This window comes from Trachemys scripta, chromosome 1 (assembly GCF_013100865.1).
Source record: "Trachemys scripta elegans isolate TJP31775 chromosome 1, CAS_Tse_1.0, whole genome shotgun sequence".
NCBI classification, from domain to species: domain Eukaryota; kingdom Metazoa; phylum Chordata; order Testudines; family Emydidae; genus Trachemys; species Trachemys scripta.
In genome coordinates, this window is record NC_048298.1 from 8,361,461 (window position 1) to 8,386,234 (window position 24,774).

The 24,774-nt window shown below is 54.5% G+C and overlaps 1 protein-coding gene across 1 annotated transcript in view; it reads left to right on the forward strand.

The window, feature by feature from the left end:
- The window catches only part of PLXNA4 (plexin A4), a gene marked incomplete in the record, with an annotated part of 626,278 nt that overhangs the window by 561,472 nt on the left and 40,032 nt on the right, over window positions 1-24,774 (forward strand). The window contains 3 exon segments of the mRNA XM_034764290.1: window positions 3,904-3,970; window positions 6,219-6,365; window positions 21,308-21,467. Coding sequence (XP_034620181.1) covers window positions 3,904-3,970; window positions 6,219-6,365; window positions 21,308-21,467 — 374 coding nt within the window.

Sequence of the window (24,774 nt, forward strand, 5' to 3'; positions counted from 1 at the left end):
GCTCAGCTGTGTGTCACAGTCCCTATTCCAATATGAGCAAATGGAGAGTCTCCTTCAGCTCCAGTGATAGGGACTGCATCTCCATTCAAGCGCTGTCTTTAGGAGCACCGGGATGCAAATTCTATCCCTGCTGTGGCTGCCAAGTCCTGATTGGCACCAATGAGCAGTATAGTGGTGACTGTGAAGTCCCAGGGGGCCGTGGGTCTGTTAGGAGCTCTCAAGGAATGTTGCCCAAACTGTTGGGTATGATCCAAGCTGGAACCACTGCTCCCACAGCGTTTCTGCCTCCACCTGAAACCAGGAAGCAGGGTAGACTGAGCAAATCAAAGCGATTGAGCTGGGGCAGAAGGTTGGGCTGGCTCCTGCTGGCCAGCTCCAGAGTTGAAGGGTCTCATTTAAAACACCAATGCATGGAAGTCCTCTCGTAATGAAGGCAGGGCATAATCGCTCCCAGCTAGTCCCCGTCAGTAACTCTGCACAATGGGATGGGTCACCTGCCTGACCCTGCTTGATTTTCCCAGGACAAGCCAGATGTTCTGGGTCTCTCTCTGCTCTCAGTGAAACTGGTGTAAATCCACAACCGCCCCGCTGGCCTCAGTGGAGTTACACCAGCATCAACGGAGCAGAAATTGGCCCTCCGTAGAATTTCGCCGTGCTGTTAACAGCGGGGCGAGCGGCTCTGGCAGAGGAGCGCGCGGTGCTGTCTGCGAGGGAGGGCGCTCCGTGGCACGCAGCCCACTGAGCGGTATCAATGGAACAGAGAGCAAATGCAGCCATCTCTCAGTGTTTGAGTCTGCTGAGCAGGGAGCCAGGAGCACAAAGCGGCTCTCGCTTTTATTTTGTTTTACTCTTGTAAAGTAACTACCCGCTGTCATAATTCTAGGCTTACAGCCTTGCTGGCAAAATTCCCACCAGCCATTCCTTGCGCCCCCCCTCCCCTCCCAGGCCTCTCTGGTATCTGTGCATCTCCTGCTCTCGCTTCCAGACGTCCTCTCTTCCCCCCCACTCCTCCTTCCCTCTCCTCCCTTTGTCTCTGCTTCTTTTTTCTTCCCCCATTCTCCTCCTCCACTCCGGACACTCTTTCCTTTCTGCCCAACCCCCCTTGTCTTCTCCTTCCACCTGTTCTCTCTGCCCCATCCTCCTCCTGACAAATTGCACGAGTCCCCTGGAACTTGCTCCTGCAGAAGCTGCCTCCTGAGTGCAAGACGGGAGCGCACTGGCAGAGGTCAGCGAGGTGCTTGTTCTCTTGAAATAGAGGTCCCCCGCTGGGCAGCGCCGGAACAGAACCCTCTGATCTTACAAGGGAACACGAAAGCCCCCGGGCGGCTTTCTGCCTTGGAATGCGAATGAGGTTGTTGCTAGGCCATGATGGGGGCCAGGCCGCTTTGTGCTTAACTCCTTCTGCCCCATGGAGCCTCTGCTGGCAAGCAGCAATCTCACTCATTTGCGGAGCCCGAATCCCTCCCTCCACGGGGGTTTCCCGTCTGGCGCTAGCTGGTAAAATCCTATTGCAGCATCTCTGTGACAGTCCTGAGGATGCTAGATCCATACCTGGATAAAGAGGTATCAGGGTCCCCAGAGCCGGCAGGGCCAACCTGGCATTCAGTTTTCTTTATCGATGTGGAACCGGATTTGTGACATGCTGTGAGCATGAGGCTTCAGGGCTGGGACGTCTAATGCAGAATGGGCACTGCCCCGGGGTGCAGCATCAGGCCATGCGGTGCAGTGTGGGCACTGTGCCAGGCCACAAGCTGTGCACTGCATGACACTCGCGAAGCACCAGGCCACAGGATGCACTGGGAGCATCAGGACATCTTTGTGCTGCAGCAGCGGGTCCTGTGAAACTCCGGGAGCAGCAGGCGTCAGGCTGTGCCGTGCACACAGGTCATGTGAGCACCAGGCTGCATGACACTCCGTGACCAAGGGCCATGTGAGCACAGCCAGTGGTGAAAGTAACTTAAGGAACTTACCGGTACACTGCCCCCCCCCCCCCGGGGTCTGGGGGGGGGAGGGGAGGCTCTACTGGAAGGGGCGGGGCCTTGGGTGGAATGGGCGGGGCCTTGGGTGGAAGGGGCGGGGCTGGGGCAGACTCCCCCAGCCAGCCCTTCAGCGCGGCCCGGGGCGATTTAAAGGGCCTGGGGCTCCCGGCCGCCGCCACTACCCCGGCTTACTTTCACCTCTGGACACAGCAACCGACCGACAGGCTAGTGGCAATCACTGAATGAAGTGGGTGGACGAATCAGGCTGATTTGAAAGGGGGAAATCTGCATTCACAGCCAGAGGAGGCGGGAAAGGAAATACAGAAAAGGCGCCTGGGAGTTCCCAAACTAGACTCTGAGGCTGACAAGGGCTTGTTATCAGCTCACCGGGCTGCATAATACAGAAGGGGCTTAATTTTAAAAGGGGCATAGTCATGTCAGACAGGGCCTGGAATTTAGGGTCTGCTTTCACCACCCCCTGACCGGGCAAGAGGTATCCTTGGGAACGGAGACATTCTAATGGGAACAGTGTTAAATCTAAAACTGGCTCTTTAGGGAAGGGGGATCTTTAATGTGTGTTTGCGCAGCATTTAGTACTTTGGGGCTCTGGTCTGAATGGAGGCTGCTCCCAGAATACAAAGACGCAGGAACAAAAATACAAACCCAGGCCCCTGCAATGTTTGCCATCCAGACCCCCAGCGTCTGGCTTATACATGAAAAGCAGGAAGCAAAACTAGCTAGAAACCAAAGGATACTGACAAGTCTTTAAGTCGGGGCAGTGAGGAACACCAAGAGCAAAGAGGCGGCATCAAGAAAGACAAGGACATTCTGGTGGTTCAGCAAACTTGCGTTTCCTAGCAATGGAGAGAAAGGAACCGCACAGAGACCCAGAGGAGCGTCACTGACCGTGCTGGAGTTATTCTGGGTTCATGCCGGTGTAACTGGTGTCTGGCGTGGAGGTTTTGACTCAGTCCCTGCCCAGGCAGAGTTCCCACTGAAGAGTCAGCGTGGGTTCTGCTTGAGTACGGACTGACTAGTAACAGAGTGAGAGCCCCAGGACTTGCCTCACAATTCTGAGGAGATCTTTTATCACCTGATAATCAGTGACAGGTGAATTTCCTCCACTGGTTTGGATCCACCTTAGGGATTTATTTCGCCGCCATCACCGCAGTGTCTGAGCGCTTCACAATCTTTAATGTATTTCTCCTCAAAGGCCCCAGAGGCAGGGCGGTGCTGTGAACCCCATTGTACAGCTGGGGAAGTGAAGCACAGAGCAGCTAAGTGACTTGCCCAAAGTCTCACAGACTCTCCTTCTTCCTGATGGGTAATCAGAACCTTATGGCCAACCCAGACAGTGACTTTCCTGGAGCTACACATGGGGGGCAGTTGGCCCCTGGAGCCCTCCCGTTTGGACATTTCCAGGATATCCTTGTGTGTGTGGTTTCAGAGTAGCAGCCGTGTTAGTCTGTATCAGCAAAAAGAACAGGAGTCCTTGTGGCACCTTGGAGACTAACAAATTTATTTGAGCATAAGCTTTTGTGGGCTACAGCCCACTTCATCAGATATCTCACACAGTATGCTGGCAGTTTCAATCCAAGCCAGAAAGTGCAGGGCATGGCGTGTGGGGGGAGAGAAGTTAATCCAGACTTTTCCAAACTTCCAAATAAAGATTTGCAGTCATTTTGGTGGGTAGGAAAAAGTTCCAGTTGCTTTTGATTTAGTCCTATCTGGTTTGCTCATCCCAGTAACCAATGCTCTGCACTTTGCTTCAGTAAGGGGACAGCAAGCTGCTGCCACCCCTGGGCTGTCCTATGCATGGCCCTGACCTGCTCGGACACCTCTTACCCTCAGCAGTAAGTTCCTTCGGTCTGATCAGCGTGACTAACCATCTCCCATTCTCTTTTTCTTCCGGGGGTGATTGTAGGACGGAGTCTGTGGCAGAGAAGATGCTCACTAATTGGTTCACCTTCCTGCTGTACAAGTTCCTCAAGGTAAGAGGAGGTGGTCCACCTGCCCATTAGACCACATCACTCATGGATGATTCGGTGGTGAGGGTGGCCAGACTGTGCTGGGTGCTTTCAGACACATGAGAAAGGACAGGCCCTGCTGCAAGGAGGGCCAGGCTTAAGGACAGGAGTCACGCGCTAAGGCTGTTACAATGCTGCGAGAAAGGGGCAGTAGGAAGGTGTGAGGACTGGGTGAGACCAAGAGGAGGTCAGGAGGAGGGAACGCTGCTCAGAGCAGCTGGCTGGCAGGTTTTTGTCGGCAGTGTACAAGAGATGGGTCCCTGAGGGGTGTTTCTGCCAGGACGGGGACCCAGTGAGCAGGTGAAGGAGCACGTTGCCGCAGAAAGCTCAGGCTGTGTACTATCACAGCCCGTTCAGAGTGCAGCTCTCACCCCGCCAGACCCTTATCCTCACTGGTGGGACCTTCTGAGTCCAGTGGCTGGTGACGAGGCCTTACCTTATCCTGGTTTTCAAAGGCAGCAGAAGATTGTCTGTCTTGGCACTGTGCCTTAATCTGGGCCAAAGAGCAGCCACCATGGTTTGTTTGGTAACTCTCATACCAGGCTCCTCGCCAGACCTTCTTCACCCTGGGCTTAGACCCTTCCAAAGGGCAGGAGGGGAGTGTGCTGCATCCATGATAGGCTGAGCTCTAGTCCTGAGCTCAGCACAGACAGAAAGCCGTTCCTGACATCTGGTCTAGGTGGGAGGAGTTGGTGGTTCTCAGTCTGGTTCTCTGTCCATGGCATTGGCACCCTCGCCTGCAGAATTGTCAGGAACGAGAGGGCCATGGAGTATGAATTTTAGTCTCACCCCTAACGGGTTCCTCCCGAGTCGAACCTTGAGTGCTCTGTGGGTGGTCAAGGCGTTCAGTGTCCAAGACACCAGCACTGAATTCACCAGGGAGGAGATGGTATTGTAGCCTTGGCTCCCATGCTGAGACTGCCAGCAGAGATGCTCATTATGATGTTGCCTTCTGAGAATCCACCGTGCCTCACCTGGGCCACCACCTTAGAGACAAAACCCACTTGAACTTCCAGCCACTCCTGGGCAGGATGGGAACCGGCCAGCTGGAGGCGAAAGGCTCTAGCCCAGTGCCATTCCCCTGAGCCAGCCAGCTGCCCCCAAGGCACAACCTCTCCTAGCAGGAAGGTTTGGAAGGTCCCTGGATGGTAATTTCAGTAGCTCCTAGTACCAAATTCCCATTTTCAGATGAAAAGAGGGGCTCGAACGAGGTGACTCGCTAAAGCTCTGCTTTTATAAGATACATTTCTCCCCCCCTCTCAGCTTCTTGTCTTCCTGCCTCAGGCTAAACCCCAGCCTGATAAGGGCACTAGACGGGCACATGGGAGCATATGCGGCAGGCAGATAAGCTAATTAAGCGGCAGACAGGTATAGGAGCTGAGAAAGGGGCCACTTTGCTTCGGATTATTAACTTGTTTTCTCCAGGATTTGCACCAGAGGACAGTGATCTAGCTCATTGATTTGAGACAGACTGCTAGAGCAGAGGGGCAGCAGTGAGGTGCAGGGAAGGTGGAGGGGAGGGAGGGGAAGTGATGCCGGGAAGGTGGAGGGGAGGGAGAGAAAGCGGTGCAGGGAAAGTAGAGGGGAGGGAGGGGAAGCGGTGCAGGGAAAGTAGAGGGGAGGGAGGGGAAGCGGTGCAGGGAAAGTAGAGGGGAGGGAGGGGAAGCGGTGCAGGGAAAGTAGAGGGGAGGGAGGGGAAGCGGTGCAGGGAAGGTGGAGGGGAGGGAGGGGAAGCGGTGCAGGGAAGGGTAGAGGGGAGGGAGGGGAAGCGGTGCAGGGAAGGTGGAGGGGAGGGAGGGGAAGCGGTGCAGGGAAGGTGGAGGGGGATGAGAGAGGGGAGGAGAGGAGAGAGGAATGGGAGGGGAGCAGAGGATGTGAAGGGGAAGGGAGGAGCGTTATGAGATTGGAAGACAAAGGGGATGGATGGAAGTGCCGGGGAGAGAGGAGCAGTCGGAGGAGAGTGGGGGGATGAGTGGGGAAGGGGTGAGAGGACAGGGAATGGAATGGAAGGAGAGAAGAGGAGAGTTGTCTGGAGCAGAGAGGGTGGGGATTAGAGTGACCCTGGGCCAAGTGCCAGCAGTGCAGTACCAAAGCCCGACAGGAGACGGTTCCCCCTATAGGGCTGGGCTTGTGCTGGGAAGCTGGCAGGTAGGAACTGATGATCTGCGGCATCGGACTTCACCCGGTTTCCCTCCCTCGTGTCTCCATGCAGGAATGCGCTGGCGAGCCGCTGTTCTCCCTCTTCTGCGCCATCAAACAGCAGATGGAAAAGGGCCCCATTGACTCCATCACCGGGGAAGCCCGTTATTCGCTGAGCGAGGACAAGCTCATCCGGCAGCAGATTGACTACAAGACACTGGTGAGTGCTCAGAGCAGCGGAGCCTGCAGGCGCCCCTGGGATCTGCTGGGGAAAGTGTCTTCCGGAAGGGTCAGTGGCTGGGCTGCTGCCGGGTTGGACAATTGCCATTTATGATGCCAGAAGGACACAACCTTGCTGGACCAACATCTCCTCAGGCAGGGTTTGGGCGGCATGGTGTTCAGGGAGAGCTGGCAGGTCGTGTGTGGGCCTGGCTGGGACTCATACAGGGCCGTGTGTGTGTGAAGAGAATAAAGGGACAGACCGGGGCGGGAGGGCATTTATGGTGCCGAGTGAGAGCGTGAGATCTGAGCTCCAAACCAGGGTGAGTGGCTGCGCTGATGCTGGTTCTGCATGACGTACGCTGTCTAAGCCCCAGTGGAACTCTGCATCTGCTGCTAGTCTGATGGGCGCGTTCTTTGGACACCAACTCCACAAAGGCCGAGGTTACACTAACCGCCACCCCCAAACCGCAATGCTCGAGTTCCTCCAAAGAGATCACCGCGGGGTGGCCTGTGCTCACAGCACGGCGGAATGAGCTTGCAAACGGAGCTCGCAATATGCTTTTTGTGTCCCGCTGTGTACGCTGGGGTGGGGGAGAGATTGTTCACGAGAAGCAAATGGCTGAGGGCAGATTACTCTGTCGCTCCAGGGAGCAGGCCTATATCCGTCCATCCCCCACAGCCAGGCTCACAGCTTCCTACGTGCTTCTGAACCCACTGCAGCACTGCCCTGGCATCTCAAACCTCTGGGGGGGGCCTTTCACCCCTCTCTCTGAGCTTCCACTGGCCTCCTTCCCTACCCTCCACCTCGACTGCTCTGACCTCTGACCACAGCCCTCCACCCGTAGGTGCAGGGCTGCTTTTCTCCCATCTGCCCTGCCTGCCAGCTCCTCCCTGCCTGTCCTCAGCTGAGCCCCCGAGTCCTTCTCCCTCTAGCTCTCGCCCGGGACCTTCCTGCCCCTGCAGCCTTCAGCCGACCCTCCCTCTGAGCAACCCACCCCCGACTTCTGTGGTGCTTCTGTCGGAGGATCTCACAGTGCTCCACCCCAGGAGGCTGGCATTTCACTGATGCTGAAACTGCGGTTAATAGGGAGCACTGGGGGCCGGGGGGGCAGGAGACCTAGGGATGGGGCAAACCAGCTGCGGCAGGTGGTTGACGTGGGAGCTGCAGCTGTCCCCAGCAGCTGTGCAGTGGGAGAAACTATGTGATGTCAGGGCTGGGGAGGTGAAGAAGGCAGGTGTGGGGATGGGTGAGGACAGGTGGGGAGCTGCAGGCTTCCCCAGGGAGATCAGCTGTATGTGAGCAAAGAATTTCAGCAGAGTGAGGCTGTCAAACCATTGAATGGAAGCTGGAGTGACCCGCTCTTTGACATCCATTGCCAGTGGCAGGTCATTTCTCTGATGTAGAGACAGGCTGAGATCAGCGACACCTTTGATCTTTGACCAGCTCTCAATGTAGTGCCTAAGTGGTGCATAGGAATTAAAGGGTTAAGGACAGGAGAATCAGCTGGAGCAAAGCAAATAAGAACATCCTGGAATATGGAACCTAAAATTCAAGCCAGCCCTGAACAGAAGCCTTGTTGAGGTTGGGAAAAATTCTGATAACTTTTCCAAAGATCATTGGTCATTATCATCTCCAGAACGTCCAGGAAATCCCAGTAGTTGCTCTAAGTTGCCATACTGTGATTTCTGAGATACCACAGTTATTTCGCAGGAATTGCCACAATGGATCAGACCCAAGTTCCACCTAGCCCAGTATACTGTCTCTGACATTGGCCCGTACAAGCTGCTTCAGAGGAATGTACCAAAAACCCTACAGAAGGTAGTTATGGATTTACCTACCCCAAGGGAGAGTTTCTTCCTGACCCCTGAGAGCGATTGGGTTATGGCCTGAAGCATGAGGGTTTATATCCCTTACTGCAGTTGATTTCCTATTCTGAGTGTAATACTGCAGTAGCTTCACAGTCCTGTTACCTGCGGCCAGGTGTTGGCTTTAACAGTGACTATTGTATATCGGCTCCTAACTAGGATAAACAGGATGAAATGGAGTGGGGAATACTGAGGCTGCATAGCAAGTCTAACTTACTGACCGGAGGACCTATTCACCTGTGGAACAGTCTCCCAAGGAACGTGGGACAAGCCACATTGCTTTAAACTGGAGAAAGCAGAGAGAATGACCCTGCATTGGCCTGTGTTGAGATAGACTGGATGAGCTAGCAGGTCTTTTCCATCCCTAGCTTCTACAAAAGCCATCTTGTGGTAGAGCCGGTTCACACGGCGTCTCAGTATTGCGACCCCTTCCTCCCAGGAGCATCCTTCACATCCAATCTTAAAGGTATTCCACATGAAAAGTCACTTCCCATTTACTCTGCTGAGGCGTTTAGCACCAACGTTTGCATTGCAGAAACTCAGTGTAAAGATCTATCATAGCGTCTCAAAAGGAAAGCCAGACTTTTTCCTCCCAGCAAACTACAGAACTCCCCCACATCAGTCTAAAATTCATAGCCTGTAAGGCCTCATCCAACCTGTCTGCCTACAACACACAGGCCAGGGAAAATCTGAGTCACAATTCCTGCATCACGCCCATGACATGAGTCAGAGCATCTCTTTTTTCCAGTCTTGATGTAAAGACTTCAAGTGATGGAGAATGTCCCTAGGTAAGTTGTTTCAATGGCTAATTACACTCTGTTAAAAAAATTGTGCCTATTTGTAGCCTGAATTTGTCTATCTTCAGCTTCCACCCCTTGGATCTTGTTCTGCTTTTTTCTGTTAGACTAAAGAGCTGTCAACTATCAGAAACCTCTTCCCTGTGTAGGTACTTGCAGACCAGGACTAAGATCCCCCCTTGACCTTCTCTTGGATAAACTAAGTAGACTCAACTTCTTATGTCTCTCCACTAGAAAGTAGGTTTTCCAGTTTTCCAGACCTCAAATTGTTCTCGTAGCTCTTTTCTGAACCTTTTCCAATTGGTCTTCACCCTTTTTGAAGCGTGGGAACCAAAACCAGGACTCCAATAATGTTGTCTCTAGTGCTGTATACAAAGTTAATACCACCTCCCTACTTCCACTTGATATTTCCCTGTGTGTGCATCCCAAGTGAAGTGGGAATGCAAGGGGAACCCCACCCCAGATTCCTCAAGCTACCCTTTGATGTTCAGAGAAAAAGGGCTGGGGGAAAGCGAGGGCGAGGGAATAGGAAAGAGAGAGAGAGTAATTGCTTTGCTAACGAGGTGAGGGGTGTGAGATAAGGGGAAGGATGTTTTGTGGTCCAGCACTTCGACAGAGACTCAGGAGAGCACAGGGTCAGGACCCAACTCCACGTGTGGCCATGGCCCAGGCCCTTAATCTGTCTGTGCCTCCATTGCACGTGTATAAAATAATAATTCTTCCGTTTCCCTGGACTTTGTCTGTCTTGCCTGTTTAGATTGTAAACTGTTAGGGCACGGACTGTCTCAGTTCGTGCTCGTCCACACCTAGCGTCATGGGGTCCAGATCTCACTTGGAGAAACACGGCAAGGGAGAGAAAAATATAGACCCAAATTGACAGAGCAATCCTTTTCACCAAGGAAATCCCTCCAGTCCTTTCAGGCTGGTGGATATAAAGCAGCCAGTGAGACGCGGTAGTAATTATGCATCAGCCTGAACAAAGCTCTCTTCCATTCACTTGTGTGTTGTTTGATGTTAATCAGATTTCCCTCTTACATCTCAAGAGCAGGCAAATATATCCCGATAGGAATCTTAGCCGATTTACAGAGATCCGCTCCGGCGATGGAGATTAAAAAGAAGCAGAATACGAATGAGGCTTTCCCTCCTTTTGGTCTCTCTCTTGTTTCAACTGGGTTGTTTTTCCCCCATAAATCGATGTTGTTTTGGAGTTGTTTTAAAAAATGAAACAAAGGAAGAACTGCTTTAGATTTCTGTTAGCGTGATAGAAATGCCATTGAAGCAAATCCCGATCCCTCCCCTCTCTACGTCAGCTGGTCCCCACTGAAGAGTTTTGCACTACATCTGGATAGCAATCACGGGGTTTGACGTGTGCCAGGGTGTGGCTACACGATCTTAATCCACCCAACACGCCCAGGGTCCCTGGTATATGACTCTTGGAAATGGCTGTTTGTAGCAATTGGCCATGAGGTGCCAGTCTAGGGTTTGGGAAGGAGGAGGTTTTTTATATACAATGTTTTATTATTCATATATTTATTTAAATGATTACTGAAAACAGAATCAGGAGAAGTGAAGCAACTTAGGGAGACGCGGTAGTAATTATGCATCAGCCTGAACAAAGCTCTCTTCCATTCACTTGTGTGTTGTTTGATGTTAATCAGCTTTCCCTCTTACATCTCAAGAGCAGGCAAATATATCCCGATAGGAATCAGTGTTGCTGTCAGGAATTTCTGAACCTCACGTATGTGCCTCGCTGACTCGGCTACACCGCTTGGGGCTGGTTCCGCTCCAAACCCGGCTGCCCATCCCTGGCAGCAACGTCCTGCCGGTCTATCTAGAAAGTGATGTCACGGAGTCCTAGAGTTCAAGGCCAGAAGGACTCACCAGATCATGTAGTTTAACCTCTTTTGTATGACAGGCAACCAACACCACCCCCAACAACCGAAATGAGACCAAAGTATTACAGCCCACAGGAGACTAAACTATGATGTGCCACAGGCAGAGAATAAGAGGGACCAAGGTGCACCAGGTGCCTGAGGTCTCTGCAATGACAGGGAAGTGATTAAGTGAGAAACACCCAGATAATCCCAGCAAGTGACCTACACCCCCATGCTGTAGAGCAGGGGTCTCAAATTCAGATGACCCCGAGGGCCACATGAGGACTAATGGATTGGCCCAAGGGCCGCATTACTGACACACACACACACACACACCCCCGCTGCCTCTGGCCTTGCCCCCACTCCACCCCTTCCAATTAGGCCGTGCCCCTACCCCACCTCTTCCCACCCCTTCCCTGTCCCATTCCAATCCCTTCCCTGAAGTCCCCACCCAACGCTGTCCCCAGGGGGTGCAGAAAGGGTGCAGGGTGCAGCGGGGGCTGAGGGCAGGGAGTTGTGCAGGGTGCTCAGGGCAGGGAGTTGGGGTGTGGGGTACAAGAGGGGTGCGGCAGGGGGTCAGGGTGCAGGGTGCAGCAGGTGGCTCAGGGCAGGGAGTGCGGGAGTGGTGTGGGATTCGGCAAGGCCAGGGGGGCTCAGGGCAGGGAGTTGGGGATGCAGGAGGGATGCGGGATGTGGCAGGGGGCTCCGGGCAGGGAGTTAGGGTGTGGGATGTGGTGAAGGGGCTCAGGGCAGGGAGTTGGGGGTGCAGGAGGGGTTCGGGATGTGGCAGGGGGCTCAGGGCAAGGAGTTGGGGTGTGGGATGTGTTGGGGGGCTCAGGGCAGGGAGTTGGGGTGTGGGACGTGGTGGGGGGTTCAGGGCAGGAAGTTGGGGTTTAGGATGTGGCAGGGGGCTCAGGGCAAGGAGTTGGGGTGTGGGATGTGTTGGGGGGCTCAGGGCAGGGAGTTGGGGGTGCAGGATGTGTCAGGGAGATCTGGGCAGGGAGTTGGGGTGTGGGACGTGGTGGGGGGTTCAGGGCAGGAAGTTGGGGTTTAGGATGTGGTGGGGGGCTCAGGGCAGGGAGTTGGGGTGTGGGATGTGGCAGGGGGCTCAGGGCAGGGAGTTGGGTGTGCAGGAGGGGTGCAGGATGTGGCAGGAGGCTCTGGGCAGGCAGTTGGGGTGTGGGATGTGGTGGGGGGCTCAGGGAAGGGAGTTGGGGTGTGGGATGAGGTGGGCTCAGGGCAGGGAGTTAGGTGTGCAGGAGGGGTGCGGGATGTGGCAGAGGGCTCAGGGCAGGGAGTTGGGGTGTGGGGTACAAGAGGGGTGCGGCAGGGGGTCGGGGTGCAGGGTGCAGCAGGTGGCTAAGGGAAGGGAGTGCAGGAGTGGTGCGGGATTCGGCAGGGCCAGGGGGCTCAGGGCAGGGAGTTGGGGATGCAGGAGGGGTTCGGGAAGTGGCAGGGGTCTCAGGGCAGGGAGTTGGGGTGTGGGATGTGGTGGGGGACTCAGGGCAGGGAGTTGGGGTGTGGGATGTGGCGGGGGGCTCAGGGCAGGGAGTTGGGTGTGCAGGAGAGGTTCAGGGTGTGAGCTCCAGCCTGGTGCTGCCTACCTAGAGCAGCTCCGGGGTGGCAGCGGTGCTCACTGGGGCCAGGGCAGGCTCCCTGCCTGCCTTGGCCCCCGGCTCCACACTGCTTGTTCCAGGAAGCAGCTGGAACCGTGTCCCTGCAGCCCCTGGGGGAGGGAGAGGGGCTCAGGGTTCCCTGCTTGTGCTGCTCTTGCCGCTTCTCCAGGTACCTCCCACGAAGCTCCCATTGGCCGTGGTTCCCTGTTCCCGGCCAATGGGAGCTGCGGGGGGCGGTGCCTGGAAGGAGGCAATTCCGGAGCCCTCCCCTTGCCCCCTCCCCGGCCCGAAGGGACGTGCTGCTGGCTCCTTCAGAGAGCAGCGCGGGGCTCGCAGCGTCAGGAGGCAATCCCACGGGTAGGCGTGGGGGGAGCGCAGGGAACTTGGCGGGCCACACACAAGCCCTGCGGGCCGCGTGTTCGAGACCCCTGCTGTAGAGGAAGGCAATGTCTAGGCATTGTGTAATGTTCTGTCTACGGTGTGAGTACCCCCTGGAGGCAGCAGGTACATAAGGAATCATTAGTCAGAGAGCGATGAAGGGAGAACAGATTTCTACTGGTCAGATGCTCGTTCGAAAAAAAGTTGCATCACAGTCGACAATGAGCATTTCTCCAAACTCTGATTCCTATACAGTCAGATAAATAGACCTGCGAGTGCTGGCTCTAATAGCACCACCTGGTGTTATGTGCCTTAATCACATGGGATTAACGGGTAGTGATCAATGGCTCCATGTCTAGTTGGCAGCCGGTTTCAAGTGGAGTGCCCCAAGGGTCGGTCCTGGGGCCGGTTTTGTTTAATATCTTTATTAATGATCTGGAGGATGGTGTGGACTGCACTCTCAGCAAGTTTGCAGATGACACTAAACTAGGAGGCGTGGTAGATACACTAGAGGGTAGGGATCGGATACAGAGGGACCTAGACAAATTAGAGGATTGGGCAGAAAAAAACCTGATGAGGTTCAACAAGGACAAGTGCAGAGTCCTGCACTTAGGACGGAAGAATCCCATGCACTGCTACAGACTAGGGACCGAATGGCTAGGTAGCAGTTCTGCTGAAAAGGACCTAGGGGTCACAGTGGACGAGAAGCTGGATATGAGTCAACAGTGTGCTCTTGTTGCCAAGAAGGCTAACGGCATTTTGGGCTGTATAAGTAGGGGCATTGCCAGCAGATCGAGGAACGTGATCGTTCCCCTTTATTCGACATTGGTGAGGCCTCATCTGGAATACTGTGTCCAGTTTTGGGCCCCACACTACAAGAAGGATGTGGAAAAATTGGAAAGAGTCCAGCGGAGGGCAACAAAAATGATTAGGGGTCTGGAGCACATGACTTATGAGGAGAGGCTGAGAGAACTGGGATTGTTTAGTCTCCAGAAGAGAAGAATGAGGGGGGATTTGATAGCAGCCTTCAACTACCTGAAGGGGGGTTCCAAAGAGGATGGAGCTCGGCTGTTCTCAGTTGTGGCAGATGACAGAACAAGGAGCAATGGTCTCAAGTTGCAGTGGGGGAGGTCCAGGTTGGATATCAGGAAAAACTATTTCACTAGGAGGGTGGTGAAACACTGGAATGCGTTACCTAGGGAGGTGGTGGAGTCTCCTTCCTTGGAGGTTTTTAAGGCCCGGCTTGACAAAGCCCTGGCTGGGATGATTTAGCTGGAAATTGGTCCTGCTTTGAGCAGGGGGTTGGACTAGATGACCTCTTGAGGTCCCTTCCAACTCTGATATTCTATGATTCTATGATTCTATGAGTGAACCTCTGCCTGGGTCTACAAGCCTTTTATAAAGCTCACCTAGATTGTTCCGTATCTTAGAGCTGTTAAGGTCCCAGTCTGCAAGGTGCTGAGTGCTCATTGCCTTCACTGGGAGTTGCGGGCGCTCAGCGGCTCTGTGCAGAGTTAGGGTTACCATATGTCTGGATTTTCCCGGACATATCCGGCTTTTTGGTCCTCAAATCCCCGTCCGGGAGGAAATTCCAAAAAGCCGGACATGTCGGGGAAAATAGGGAGGGGTTGTGGGGCTTGGGTCTGGAGCCGGAACTGCTGGGGCTGGCGCTGCTCAGCCCGGGCCGGGGCCGGGCCGGAGCCGCTCGGCCAGAACCGGGGCCCGAGCCGAGCTGGGCCGGAGCCGCTGGGACCAGGGCTGGGGGTGCTTGGCTGCTGGCCGGCGCCGCTCAGCCGGGGCCAGTGCCAGTGCCCCGGGGCCCAAGCTGAGCTGGAGTCGCTAGGGCTGGGGCCGGGGCAGGCTGGAGCCGCTCGGCCGGGGCTGGCGCTCTCGGACGGAACCGGGGCCGGCGCCCCAGGGCCCGAGCCGAGCCAGGCCAGGCCCGAGATGCCGGGGCCAGAGCCTCTTGGCCGGGGCCGGCCGCCGGAGGGAGCCGCTTGGCCGGCGGGGCCGGCCAGGGCCACACCTCCTCGCGCCCCAGCCCCAGCCCCAGCCCCAGCTTACCTGCTGCCTGCCTGTTTCAGGCTTCCCGCAAACATTTGATTCGCAGGAAGCAGGGGAGGGGGAGGAGCATTCAGGGGAGGGGGCGGAGTTGGGGCAGGGACTTTGGGGAAGGGGCAGAGTTGGGGCGGGGCCGGGGTAGGGGAGGGGTGGTGTTGGGGCGGGGCGGGGAAGGGGCGGAGTTGGGGCGGGGCCGGGGCCGCGGGGAGTGTCCTCTTTTTGTTTTATTAAAATATGGTAACCCTAGCAGAGCAAGACACTAGATGTGAAGCCCCTCACTTTGCAACCACCTCCCTGCCTTCCTCTGCTGGGAATGAACGATGACCCATCTCCTGTCTTGCCACAAATAACACAAATTGACACAAATAAGGCAGAGGAGCAAAGGCCCCAAAGTCCCTTTGAAGCTGTCGAGAGAATTTTATAATTAGTGTGTGTGGCAGGGTGTCCGATAAATGTCGAGCGCGTGTCCGTCTCTGAGCAGCGTGTGCACGCTGTGTGGTCCCTGCACACTGCGACGGCTCTAGTACTAATAGCCTAATCAGTTAACATCAGTTGACACCATACCCTGTTGGGAGAAAAATGCTCCAAGCAGCCCTGGGTTAAGGCCCATCGGAGGGAAAGAAGCCACTAATGAGCCATGAAAGGGCTCTCCTGAGTCTCTCCTCTTCGGGGATTACCTCCTGGATTGATTTCTGCCAAGCACTGCCACTGAATGCCTCCTTCCAGCCCCCACCCTGCCATCCCTAACCCAAGGCTAAGAGCAGGAGAGGAAGAGTTAGCACTCTCCCACTGCTGTCCTCAAGCCTCTGGGTGCAGTTGTCTCCATGTCACAGCACAGATGTGTCCAGGCGTGACTGCAGCGTTAACATCCCCAAGCTGTGATTATTATTTACCTAGAAGCCCCGAGAGCAGGGTGCTGTATAGACACCCCGTATGGGATCAGTGTGTGCCTGAAGAGCTTCCGATGCAAGCAGATAGGGGACGGGAAGGGAAACAGAGGCACAAAGAGATGATATGCCCAAGGTCACCCAGCAGCTCACTGGCAGAGCTGGGGTTAGAACCCAGGTCTCCAGACTCCTGGTCCTGTGCTCGGTCCATTAGACTATGCTGCCTCCGTGATTGATGCCCACCTTGCTGCCGCTCAGCAGAGTCTTCACCTGTCACAGTGTGGGATTACATACCCGCAAAGCCCTCCCGCAGCTCTTGCAGTGACCTCACAGGAGAGGCCTGGGTAACGCAGGACAGGAGACAAGTGGGGGGGCAGAAATGTCTTGTCTCAGGAGCTGTCTGGCGGTTCTCTGCAGGGCTCGGGGACAGGTTGTGAATGGCTGGGTGCTGGCTGCTCATGCATTGGTGTGAGTATCAAAGTCTCCGTGAAGCGCACAGCCCATACAAGACTAGCCAGCTGGAAAGCACAACCAAGCAGTGCAAGCCACCGGGAACCTCCCCCTCCCGACTCTAAGGAATGTGTGTGTGCCTTTCACTGGACTCACTGTCCTGGGGTCCGCGTCACCCACAGGCTGCAATGGAAAGTTCCCAGGCACAAGCTGCCAACAAGCTCTGCCCTTCCATGGGCACTGGAGCTGCCCCATGCAACCCAATACATGGGTGGAGCCAGTCCTTGAAGGGATGGAACCAGGCCAGGCAGGGGATGCTCATCTACTGGTCAGCTTCCAACAGAGGGGTCCTGTGGCAACCCCGCTGGAGTTTAAAGCTGCCCTCCCCAGACAGAATCCCTCCAGAAGTACATGGGATTCGGTTTGCTGAGTGGGAATGAATCTGGCCATTTGTATACTGGCGGATCAGGGGGATCCTGGAGAAACCCCCGTTGGATCCCACAGCCTACATGAAAGGGGCAAAGGGGATGGTCCACCAGCCCAGGGCGTTATGGATAGGGCTCCACCAAATTCATGGTCCATTTTGGTCAATTTCGTGGTCCTACATTTTAAAAGTCATAAATTTCATGATTTCAGATATTTAAATCTGAAATGTCACAGTTTTGTAACTGGGGGGCGGGTCCTGACCCAAAAAAGGCTCTGGGGGATCGCAAGGTTATTGTAGGGGGGTCGTGGTATCGCCACCACTAATTCTGTGCTGCCTGTAGAGCTGGGCCGTTCACCAGCAGCCGTCACTCTCCGGACACCCAGTTCTGAAGGCGGCAGCACAGAAGTAAGAGTGGCATGGTATGGTATTGCCACCCTCACTTCTGCGCTGCTGGTGGTGGGCTGTTGACTTCAGAGCTGGGTGCCTGGCCAGCAGTCACCGCTCTCCAGCCGCCCAGCTCTGAATGCAATGCAGAAGTAAGGGTGGCAATACCACAACCCCCCTACAGTAACCTTGTGACCCCCCCATGACTGCCCTTTGGGTCGGGACCTCCAGTTTGAGAATTGCTGGTCTCCCCTGTGAAATCTATATAGTATAGGGTAAAAGTGCACAAAAAAACAGATTTCACGGGGGAAGACCAGATTTCTCGGTCTGTGACGTGTTTTTCATGGCCGTGAATTTGGTTATGGGGGATGCTCAGAGACTCATTAGGGGCATCTCCAGCTTTCCCACTAGGTAGTGGATGGTTCACCCCACAGTTGCAATGCATGGAGGAAGTTCATTGTCTAGAGTTAGCTCCGAGCCCTAGGGCTTGTCTCTCTGAGTTTCAGGGCCTTGAAAAGGGATTGTTTTGGGCAAGTAATAAATGTGTTACATAAAAAACCTGACTAAAGAGGCCTGACCTCCACTGAGATGCACACCAGGGGATGCTATTTAAATTGCACGGCCTGGGGGGAGGAGTGTAGAACTGCACTGAAAACTGGACACTGACTGAGAAACAAGTGAGAGGCAGGGAGAGCTCAGATCTGTACAGCTGGGGGGCTGCGAGAATCCAGCTATCTGCAGTGCAGTATAATGGGAAAGAGACGGGAACTGAGGCTACACAGCCCCAAGCCCAGAGAAACTATGGTTCTGGACTTTGCAAGTACAAGGAGGTGACAGGTGTCATGGTTCTGCATTTGGTTTGGATTTCCTGCAGAGATGGGTCACACATGACAGGTACTATGCAAGTGCTGATACAGCATCACACAATGGGCATTATTGGCAGCTGACATCTTCCTCCAAAACAGGTGGCATTAGTCACCACCAGAGACTGGACAGTCACTGCTCTGTTCCATTATGAGAGTACCTGTGTGTCTAATCTCTCCCAACCCCATTCACAGTTTAAGGGAGAGCATCCATTCCCATCCCCACCCGGAGGACCTTTTCACTGGAATGGACTGTGTTGGGCTGTACGAGGCATTTGTTGCCCCGTGCTGTGGCACATCCCACTCAAAGAAACGAATTTAGACTTTCAAGAATGGCCTAAGAAAAGCCCACCCAGAATCAGCTGCAGGTGGAACCAGTGAGAATTGGTCCTCCAGCAGCTAGAAGGGCTGGGAGCTACCAGAAGCCAATCAGGGCCCAACCAGCAGGTAAAAAGGGCTGGCTGCTTCCTCCAAGGGTCAGTTCTAGGTGATGAATGAGGGGGGGATTTGGTAGCTGCTTTCAACTACCTGAAAGGGGGTTCCAAAGAGGATGGATCTAGACTGTTCTCAGTGGTAGCAAATGACAGAACAAGGAGTAACGGTCTCAAGTTGCAGTGGGGGAGGTCTAGGTTGGATATTAAGGAAAACTTTTTCACTAGGAGGGTGGTGAAGCACTGGAATGGGTTACCTAGGTAGGTGGTGGAATCTCCTTCCTTAGAGGCTTTTAAGGTCAGGCTTGATGAAGCCCTGGCTGGGATGATTTAGTTGGGGATTAGTCCTGCTTTGAGCAGGGGGTTGGACTAGATACCTCCTGAGGTCCCTTCCAACCCTGATATTCTATGATTCTATGATGCTGTGGTAGAGAAAGAAGGAGCCTCCCTGCCTTATCCTGAAAAGCCCGAGCTGGTCAGGTGCCTAGATCTAATTGCATCTTTTGACTGAGTCAGCAAAAGGCTATTTTGTTTCCATTGTGAAATGTGAAGCCAGGTGGCCACCTTGAGTTTGGACATCAGTGTGGCTGCTGTAAAATTAAAGGGAGCTTGCTGCTGGCAAACCCGAGACACGGACATACAGCCGTGCACTCTCACCCTCCTGTGAGATCTTGCCATGGCGGCAGGATGGTAAATAACTAGCATGCACCATCAGGACCGCTTTCGTCCTTGCTAGGGATGAAATTGACAGGGTCCATTCTCGTCAGGGTCCGCTCAATCCATCGTGCATCCACTATCGATCACTATCGAGCCCTGTGCCGTTCACTTTGTAGGGGAAACACCTTAGCAAGAACTCCTCTCCATGGATTTTTCACAAGAGCTGAGTTTTGCCTGGGTGTCCTTGATCAAAATGTCCCGTCCCTAGAGTTGTGCAGCGTGATGGGGCAAGTTGATCACCCACAGCGATGGCTTCATTGTAGTGGTGCTCTTCGTAAACATCTGTGAGATCCTTTGAGGTGGAAGATACTATAGAAATCTTACTTGTTATTGTATTATCAGCTTGTTTATTAGCTGAATTTATGCTTTTCCTCCACTCTTGGAGTGACACATAAATAACAGTATTATAATCGTATTAATATCTTACATGTATATTGCACCTTTCATTCAGAAGATCCCAAAGCCCTTTGCAAACAACGTACAGTGACCGCTTCACCCATCACTGAAAAGCAGCCGCCTCTGGGGTGGACCGTGACATTCCTTTAATAACACAGTTCAGCACTGCTCAGTAGATTAGGACAGGAAGTGAAGAAGAATCCCGTATCTAGTGAATCCTGGAGCTATGGAACACTACAGGGGAATTTACAGTCAAAATAATTTGGCCAGGACACCAAGATTAACACCGCTGCTCTTGTAAAAGGGCCATGGGAACTTTAACAATCACATGCAACCCAACAGCTCAGTTTAACTACCCTCTAAAATATAAAGGTGCCTTACGTTTATAAAAGTTTATACACTTCACTCTCCCTCACCGAGAAAAAAACAGAATGCTGAACTTATAAATGTCTGTGAGTTAGTGGCCAAATTTCCATTACATTATGTGTGTGACTTTAAGACATCCCCTCCCCCATCTGGCCCCATCTGCTTTGCATTTAGCTGTTGCACAGAGGCTGGGGAGCAGATGCTGTTGTCCTCCGAGGAACCAGAGGTCTCTTTAGTTGGGTAACGTTTCTTGTGCCAAGTGCCAGAGCAAGATGTAATTATTCAAGAATTCTTGTATTTCCAAGTAATGGAATTCACCTGAGGCAGAGGCTATTTAGAATATCAGGGTTGGAAGGGACCTCAGGAGGTCATCTAGTCCAACCCCTGCTCAAAGCAGGACCAATCCCCAACTAAATCATCCCAGCCAGGGCTTTGTCAAGCCTGACCTTAAAAACCTCTAAGGAAGGAGATTCCACCACCTCCCTAGGGAACCCATTCCAGTGCCTGTCCCCTCATTTTGCAGAAGAGTTTGGACAGAAAACAAACTAGGAGTTCAGGGATTCAAGACCAGGCTACCTGGACAGTCAAACCAAGGAGGCGTTGATTGAACTGTGAAGCTCTCAAGGGGGCTTTGGAGGACTCGGAGGACTAGGTCACCAGTTCAGATCTAGCCCAGGGTCAGCACTGATCGAAAGCTGTGAGCACGTTGTCGGTGGCTTGTGTGCAATGAGTTGATTGGTTGGCCACTGTCCCGTTCCTAATGGGACAAGTATCCTGGTGGCAAATGCAGGGCTGGCAGTAATGGGCTCCTGGATGGCAATCACAGAAGAGAAGCCAGGGTGAGGCTCAAGGAAATTCAATATAAGGGCTGCCACTGTGATGAGCTTGCTGGGTATTGTGACTCCAACCCATTGGGAGAGGTCCCCACGTAGCGGGGAAGGGGTTGAAGAGAGACACGAGGAGAGAAGACATCTCTCTGCATCTTGCTGCTTGCAAGATGCTGAGCAGACAGCTGGGACTCCAGAGTACCTAGCTAACGGCCAAACCCTGCTTCCATTAAAGACATTTGCCATTAGCTTCAGTGGGAGCAAGAGCAGACCCTGCGTGATGCTAAAAGACCCCGGTGTAAGGGAGTGTAGGCAGCCCTGTCGTGGATTGACCGATATAGATTGTTTGGAACCAGAACCCTGGATCTCCTGTGAGGGAGGAGAATGACCAGGTCATGGTTAAGGAGCCATACAGGTGTTGAGCCTTATTCTTGTATCATCCCTGGCTAGAGTCACCTGAAGGTTTGGTCTGGAGCCATCCATGCTGTAGGACCCAGTGGCTAGCTCTGAGCTGTCTGGGAAGGAGTAGCGATGAGGGGGGTCCCATGTCTTCCCCAAGGGTGTGGCTCTTCTCACTGCCCCTCTGTCTCCCTCCTTCAGGTCCTGAGCTGCGTGAACCCCGACAACGTGAACAGCCCAGAGATTCCCGTGAAGATCCTCAACTGCGACACCATCACGCAGGTCAAGGAGAAGATTCTTGACGCCATCTTCAAGAATGTGCCGTGCTCCCACAGGCCCAAAGCTGCTGACATGGACCTGGGTATGTGAACATGTGGCCCATCACGGGGTGGGGGGGGCAGGGAGGGCTGTAATTCAAACCCAGCTGGGACCTTGTGTTCAGTTCTGAGCCACCACCTCACCAGACAGAAGGGGCGTGTTCAGAGCAGAGCAGCAGAAATGGGAGGAGGGCCAGCGGGCTCAATAACTGGCGACGCTAGACTCTCCCTGCCCTCCAGACCATACACCTCTGCTCCTCCTGCCTCAAGGACAGCCCCAAAGGGAAGAGCAGCCTGTGTTCCTGCTTCTGCGCAGAGGAGTCCAGCTGACCAAGGACTGGAAAGGGACGTGGCAGGGCTGAGAACCCTAGGGCCCAGTTGCCCCATCCTGGTGGAAAACCCCCAGGAGTGATGGTGATCTCAGTTAGGTTCCTCTTGCTGAGATTTCTTGCTAGTCCTTCTGTCAGGGTGGAGGGTTCCGATGGGGTTTGCACCCTCGCTGAGACAGCCCCTTGGTCCTAGGGCCGGTGCAAGGATGTTTCGCGGTCTAGGCGAAACTTCCACCTTACGCCCTCCCTCCTCCCCCCCCCCCGCGGCAGCTCCCCGCCCTCCCCCCTGGGGCGCCCCCCCCTGTGGCAGCTCCCCACCCCCTCTCCACCCTGAGGCGCCCCCCTCCCCCCGTGGCAGCTCCACACACCCCCCCGGCCCGGGGAGTCGTGTGGCAGCTCCCCACCCCGGCTCACCTCTGCTCCGCCTCCTCCCCGAGCACGCCCTCGCTGCTCCACTTCTCACGCCTCCCAGGCTTGCAGTGCCAATCAGCTATTTGGCGCCGCAAGCCTGGGAGGGAGAGAAGCAGAGCTGGGCGGCGTGCTCAGGGGAGGAGGCAGAGCAGAGGTGAGCTGGGGCGGGGAGTTCCTGAAGATCCGGCCGCTGCGGTTGCCTCCGAAGAAAATGCCAACCCCCAAATCGTAGTGTCCTAGGCGACCGCCTAGGTCACCCAATAGGTTGCACCGGCCCTGCTTGGCCCAGGTAGTATTGATTTCCTGCCCCGAGCTCCACTGGCCACAGGGATGGGCGATGTGACTCCCCGTGGTACCCAACCCAACCTACCCCCTGCTGGCTGCCTACCCTGCCTAGATCCCACAGGGCAGAGCAGCAGGTACAAGGGGTAGTGCCAGGGAAGTAGCTGAGTCTCCCCCCTGCCTAGGAGCGGGAGATACGCACCCACGGCTCCAGAGTGCTGTCAGGCTCCTCCCTACATTACGTTACTGCTCTAGAGTGTTATAAACCAAAGGACTTCACAGAGCTCATGCGCTTTTCACCACGACGCGTTGTTTGCTCTTCAGCACTTCACTTGGCTTGGACAATGGAACGAGGCATGTCCGTTTCAGTTACACGTCTAGTCGGGTTCATAGTCCAGTTCTCATGCACAGGCTCTAAGCTGCAATGTTTGGGGTTGCACAAACACGGTCTGAGTCCAGAAACCTCTCCTAGCCTAGCCCTGCAGTGAAAGCACTGGGAAGGCTGAGAGATCTGCAGTCGGGTATAGCGGCAGGTCCCAGGTAGCTCCTCTTTGCGGGAGGTTCTGGCAGGAGGATAGAAGGACAGGACACAGCACTGTACTAAGTGCTGCTCAGGGCCACCCTTATGGTCCCTGGTGTAGTACCTGGGATTGCATCCTGGGAGCAGACTAGTCGGAATTTGCCCTCTGTGACCTTAAACAAAAGAGACTTGAGTGGAAAATTATGGAGTCTATAAAATCCTGCAAAAGCAGATGCGAAACCAAGAGGAAAAGAAATGGACTGATGCCAAGAAACCATTCAGGACGATAATGAAGGCAGAAATGAGAGGTCAGGGATTGAAGTTAAGTGGGGGGGGGACTGATGGGGGGGGAAGAGGGATGCCCGTCAGCAATTGCAGCAGGCTTCTTGCTCACAAAGGGTGGTTAAAATAATGGAACAAGCTGCCAAAAGCAGCAGCAATAAAAACCAAATCCTATAAATTAGCGAGAATGAACCCAAGATGTTTTTGGAGCGGACGAGTGTCAGCGAGGGACTGGGTGAGGGTGAGAGTGAGGCCAGCCAGGAGCTGGAGACTGGGGGTGCGGCGGATTCAGGCCGGATACATTGATCCAGGCCGTGTGCCGGGCTGGGGCCAGGGGACACGTTAAGTTTGGATCCAAGGATGGGCATTGACAGAGGGTGCTGGGTCTGCCAGGGGACTGTGGAATACGTTTGAGCGTTGGTAGGACAGGGAGCCAGGAGTCCCATAAGCACTATGAGGGGCTGCGTGGCCCTATCTCTCAGCTGGGTCTGAACCAGAATCCTGTATCAGAACCACCCCTCTGCTTCCTGAACGCCCTCATTCTGGGCACCTCGAGGTTACATTTTAGTCCAAAAGCCCAATTACTGAAGGCTTCTTTTTACAGCGCCCATTTCAAAAATCCTAACCAACGCAATAGCCACATCTTTAAAAGAGCATTAAGGGGTGGGGAAGGATCCCAAAACAGACTCCCTCCAAACAGAGAAATTCCCTCCTTCCTGTGCTCTGGTTGCTTCTAACAGGGAGTGTAGCTGGTGGAAAGTGATTGATTGACAGCCCTGAGCAGTGGTACCGCCTGGGCAATAGCAGGGCAGGTGCCCCCTGCCTGTGTGCTGTGACCTGGAAGGATCAACTCTGGGGTGGGGAGTTCATTTAGTCTCTATGACTCATTTGAATTAAATACTAATACAGGAGGGGGACGGCCCTGCACCGACATGGTGTTGGACGAGAGGGGGCCTAGCGGGGCTCTTCCCTTTCTCACCTCTGCGGTGGGAGTTCTTGGCCCCTCTGCCCACCAGCAGTGCCAACCACTCCCCGCTTGCGATGTTCTTTGTATCAGCAGTGTGGATACCTGCCCGCTAAGAACAGGGCTGAGGCCAAGGGCGGCTCTATGTATTTTGCCACCCCAAGCACGGCAGTCAGGGAGCCTTTGGCGGCATGCCTCTGGGAAGTCCGCTGGTAACACAGATTCAGCGGCATGCCTGCGGGAGGTCCGCCGGTCCTGTGTCTTCGGCATACCCACCGCCGAATTGCCGCCGAAACCGTGGGACCGGCGGACTCCCTCAGGCATGCCGCTGAAGGCAGCCTGACTGCTGCCCTCACGGCGACCAGCAGGCTGTCCCCCGCGGCTTGCCGCCCCAGGCACACGCTTGGTGCATTGGTGCCTGGAGCCACCCCTGGCTGAGGCTCCCAACTCACTTCACACAGGCCACCAGTCAGCTAATAGTAACAGCTTTCAGTCACTACCTATCTGGCTGTATTGGAACCTGTAGCATAGGGAGGAAAGGCTCCTCGTCTCAAGTCTAATCC